Source organism: Diachasma alloeum, unplaced genomic scaffold (assembly GCF_001412515.2).
Source record: "Diachasma alloeum isolate Michigan unplaced genomic scaffold, Dall2.0 Dall_scaffold_00300, whole genome shotgun sequence".
Classification (NCBI taxonomy): Eukaryota; Metazoa; Arthropoda; class Insecta; order Hymenoptera; family Braconidae; genus Diachasma; species Diachasma alloeum.
In genome coordinates, this window is record NW_021680439.1 from 747,592 (window position 1) to 752,846 (window position 5,255).

General features: G+C 35.3%; 1 protein-coding gene across 1 annotated transcript; it reads left to right on the forward strand.

Moving 5' to 3' along the window:
• The first annotated feature begins 504 nt into the window (after positions 1 to 504).
• On the forward strand, positions 505 to 3,298 carry LOC107039432 (uncharacterized histidine-rich protein DDB_G0274557-like). Its single transcript, XM_029126200.1, has 3 exons — positions 505 to 519; positions 625 to 1,045; positions 2,841 to 3,298. Exons 1-3 carry the CDS (start codon positions 505 to 507, stop codon positions 3,296 to 3,298), a joined length of 894 nt encoding a protein of 297 aa, XP_028982033.1.
• Positions 3,299 to 5,255: the final 1,957 nt, after the last annotated feature.

A 5,255-nucleotide genomic window follows, 5' to 3' on the forward strand; every position in this document is an offset into this window, starting at 1 on the left:
TATTGCAAAAATGAGTTCAGTAATCCCGTTTTACGTTTAATTATACCAATGCAAGGAGAAATGTCACACAATCCAAGAATATCCGTCGATTCCTATCAATAGCGAGCGATCAATGCAAAGAGTCCAACTGATTTCTCCCCGACCCCCATTTGACTATTCAATCTACTCACTTCACAATGAAAAACTTTCTTTCTCTTTAATTAAATTGCAAAAACTCTGATTACGATCACATTCTTATAACTAGTTTGGTAATCAATATGTAAGATGGCTTATCGCATCAACTGAGGAAGACTGAGTCTGGCTGGCACCCAAGATTAGAAAAAACGAAAGTGCCTAGATGCTGAACGAAAATATAATGAGTGCCATTGAAGAGAGCTATCGATTCCATCGGAATCAGCGATTGTTCGATGCGACCACCTGATGTCCTATAAATACTTATGGGGGTCACCAGTGGGTTCAGTATGTGTTGAGCTGCCAAGGTGACTGTTTCAAAAATAGAGGATAATGAAGATACTTGTGGTACATTCAAGCAAATCTCCTTCTCTTTTCAAAATTTTCAATTCATTTACTTCATTCAAATAATTTTTCATCGCTAACGACAAGTGTTCCTTATTTCATGTGAAGGTTGTGGCGTCAGTTCTGGTGTTGGCATCAGCAATCAGAGTAGATTCGAAGGTAAAAAAGGAGGTAAAGGGGACTAAAGCAACAAGGAGACAAGATAATGGAGTTTTTCGACTGACCTATGGATTACCGCAAGAGCAGTCTCACGTTTATGGACCTCCACCGGAACCGCATCCCGTTCATGAGCATCCTGCGCCGGATAATCAACATTTATTGCCCCAGGATCATCATCAGCAGTGGATCCCCCAGGAGCAGCATCACCATCACTTGATCCCCCAGGAGCAGCATCACCATCACTTGATACCTCAGGACCAGCATCATCATCATCTAGTGCCTCAGGATGCTCTACATCAACATCAGCTCCCTCAAGACCATCAGGATCACATCCTATTTCCTCACTTACATCCCGTTGCTCATCCTGTTCGTAAGTTGTAAATTGTTTTTTTATGTAAATGTTTTTTTATGTAAATGTAAATTATTTTTTTTAAGTGGTTGAAATCGCGGAATTAGCCTTGTTTTTTTTAATGAGTTTGCTCTGTATTTGTTGCGAGGAAGTTATCGAGAATAATTCTTGCTGACTTCCACATTTATTTAATTTGTTGATCCAGTGATTATGGAAATTTAGTCATCAGGAGGAAAATCGTCGATTTTTTCTTTTTTGTTTCTTTCTCAATTTCGTATGAAAAATTTCTTCTCACATTTCATTGTAGGGCTATTTGGTAATGAAATGAATTACACGAAGTATTCTAGTGAATTATGCGCCGAGATGAGTTCAGAATTTTTGTGTTTTATGGCTGAAAGGATTTTTAGATAACGTCGTGAATATCTTGTAAACTGGAAGGTTTAAAAAAATTGTCAAGGATTATTTTTTTCTTCTCCATCAAATTTCCTGAAAAAAGTTCTTTTGACATTTTAATTAAAGATCCTTTGTTTGGTAATTGCACGTTAATTTTTCAAGTGAAGTGGGACATTGAAGCAAAAGTTTCTTCATTTTATACAGATCATTTTGTTAATATCTCTGGAACTAGTACGTTCAGATAGAAACGGCATGATACTTTTAATTTAGAAAAATGTATGTCCTGCACAAAAAATTCCTAACATTTTTTGCTAAACTCATTAGGTCTCAAAATGTTTACTAAATTAAAAATTGCTTTCTTCTTATCAAATCATCACCACAGGCACTAATAAAGTCATTCCAAAACCTAGCAAAATCACTCGAAAATACTATTAATTTTTCACCGATTTTATTGAAAAAATCCGCCATTTGATTGTTCTTTTTTCATAGAAAATGTCCAATTGAAATAATTTTACAGAAAAAATCAATAGAATTTGTTTTTTTTTATACGACTTTTTCCATTGAGGTATTTTTCTTTCTTATAGATATTCCTCAACATAAATTTCTCCAGTTTTGTCACTCCATTTTTTCTCTTCGCATTTTTATTTCAAAGAAACTTAGAAAATTTATACCAAAGAAATTCTACAATAAAATCTCAGACCCGGTTGCACTAAGCCCTGTTATCCAAAGAAACCCCAGGGTAAAATTTATTCTCAGGGTTAATTATATCGCCGGGGTCATAATTTTTCGATATTTGACCCGAAGAATAGTTTTTTATTTATCCTGTAGCTCCATTTGAATTAACACTGATTTAACCTTGGGATTAAATTTTATTTTTTGTTCCTGGGATAAATTTGAGATACTCTCCCGGGTAAAATAATCCATTGAACATCCAAATTTACTTTTTTTCTTATCTGACGTTTTCGTTACCTGGAGCTGGTGCAACCGGGCCTTAATCGAATAGTTTGGATAAGAAAATTGAATTCCATTTATTTTCTCTATAAAATATTTTCTATTGAATATTGTTCATAAAAAACTGCGCAGATGAGCTGTGGAATTCGTCAATTAAATCTGTAAAAAACAAATAGAAATTTTATTAGTTCATAGTTATTGGAAAAAATTGTTGAAATGATACAATCCATTTAAAAAAATGATAGAATCCCAAAGTCATAGGCCCAATATTTCTTCACTTCCATTTTCTTCGAATCAGCCGACGACCGCAGAGTCCAATAACTATGAACTAATTAAAAATTCGGTTGAAACATTTCCACAAAATTCAATAGAAATGCTATAAAATTTTCTAGCGAATTCACTAGGTTTTTCTATGAAATTTTTCGTGCTGTTATTTATTAATCACTTGATCTTCATATCTTTTTCTCATCAGCTGCAGTTCCTGTACCACATCCGGTTCCAGTCCCCCAACCAGTGCCGGTGGGAGTCCCCCAACCGGTTCCAGTCGCTGTTCCCGTGGTTCAGACTGTCACGAAACCCGTGGCCGTTCCTTATCCCGTCGATAGACCGTATCCAGTGCCAGTCGACCGGCCAGTGGCGGTGCCTGTGGCGGTTCCGGTCCCTAAACCTTACCCAGTGCATATCGAGAAGGTTGTGCATGTTGACAGACCTTATCCAGTCCCTGTGGAGAAGCATGTTCATGTACCAGTGCCTGTCGATCGACCTGTGCCTGTTCATGTCCTCAAACCTTATCCCGTTCATGTGGAAAAACTTGTTCCAGTGGACAAGCCCTATCCAGTGCATATTGCTGTTCCTGTTCATGTCCCTAAACCCTATCCTGTTCCTGTGGCCATCCATTACAAATCCTATCATCATCATGGCGGGTGGTAAAGACAGATCGAGAGGCCAAAATTTTTGTGCTCATTATTTTGTAAATATCTTAGGAGCTAGTGAATTTGGAGAAAAATTCCAGAGGATTTTTTTGTAGGTGATTAAATTCTCTACAAAATACGATACACGATATTTGCTTGTCCCATCATATTTCGATATTTGCAACTTAATGTCGATATTTGCTCGTTCCTGAGACATATATGCATCTTAAATCTCCTTCTTATGGCATGAAAAATAAGAGAAAAGCTCAGAGCTTTCTCCAGATTATTTCGATTTCAAAGAAAATGAAAGTCTTCAGAAAAACGGTTTTACGATAAATATTGACTGACTTCTCAGATCATATTTGCGAAATAATCTTGAATAATCAGCTTTAAACTTTTCTCGTTTCATTAATTTTCAACTTTGAGAATGGATGAAAAAAATTCACTCTTGTTACACTCGTTTAATTCCTAGGCGATTTTGATGACTCCAAAGACTCAATTAATTTTATAATAGTAATTATAAGACTGTACATTATGGAAATGAGTTTTGTAGCGAGTTGTTAGCAGAATAAATATCTTTTATTTTCATACCAATAGGTTCTGGTTTTATTGCAGAAGTCATAGTCTGATAATAAAAAATAAATATTGGAGTGGGGGTGGCGTCAAGCGTTCAAATCGCCCCATCGATTTTCCAATAAAATCGCACTGTTTTAAAAATACATCGAAGGTCATGTTCGAGTCACTATGTGGGTTGTTTACCTTCGAAATTTGAAACTAGAGTAAGGATGATTAATATGCTGCGATTTGAAATACAGCGATAACTTTCGGCAGGAAATGCGTTCAAAAATTTTGAAAATTGGTGGCTTTCTCTTACCTCTTAATTGCAGTTCAGGGAAACAGGAATTATAAAATTATTTAAAAAAACAATTTAATCCAACGAAGCGGAAACTCGCGAACCAATGTCGAACTTTACGATTCTTAAGATCCTGAAAAAATATTTTCATACACTGAGAAAAAAAATTTCTAATATCTGAAACATATTCTCTTGAGAGAAGTAAATTATTTTCAATGGCTTAAATTTCAGAATGTGTGCACTTCACGGAACTCGAATGAATTTTCATTCACTATCGTTCCGCGTTACGTCATGAATATTTTACATATTGCAATATTGGAAGTGCATAACGAAAAAATTATGAAAACAATAAAGACTAGAAGATTGACGACTCTTCTATGCGATTTAAGTAAGTTCATTTGCGGCAAAATCATACTTGAGTACAAGAATATTTTAAAGCATGAGGCCTTTTTCCGGTCATGTGAGTTGAGATGCCTGAGAGAATTAAACAATTGAAGAAAATTTACTTGTCTGAAGAAAATATGTTTCAGATATTAGAAATTTTTTTTCTCAGTGTACAAATTATAGATATTCTACCGCCGTTCAAGGAAGCAGGAATTATAGGGGAGAGTTGGGCAAAATGAAACTGTCGAAAAACGACTGTTTGGGGCAATTCAAGCAAAAAAAATTTTTTCCATTCAGTAGAATGGAAAATTATTTTTTTGCTTGAATCGCGTCAAATAGTCGTTTTTCGGTCGTTTCATTTTACCCCATGTTTTATTGTACCCCACTGTCTCCTATGTTTTTTTGTCGCTTTCTTTCCCTTTAGGATTAGTACCCCGAAGACGGCATATTCTCAGACGAAATTTCGGTCATCCACAAAATGTTCTAAACGAGCACATTCTGCCTGTATTATACACAAATATTACAGAAATTTAATATTGATGCTGATCCCTGATTGTGCCACACGATCGATGTCTCTTCAAATTCATAATATGAAAACCGAATAATTTTCGAATGAGTTAAATGTAAATTATCAATCCCCAATTATCAAGCTTTTGCAAACATTTCTAAATAAAAAAAGAATTTGCATTTCTTAATTTATCGTTGCGCTACAAAGTAGTGAAACCATACATTGAAGTTC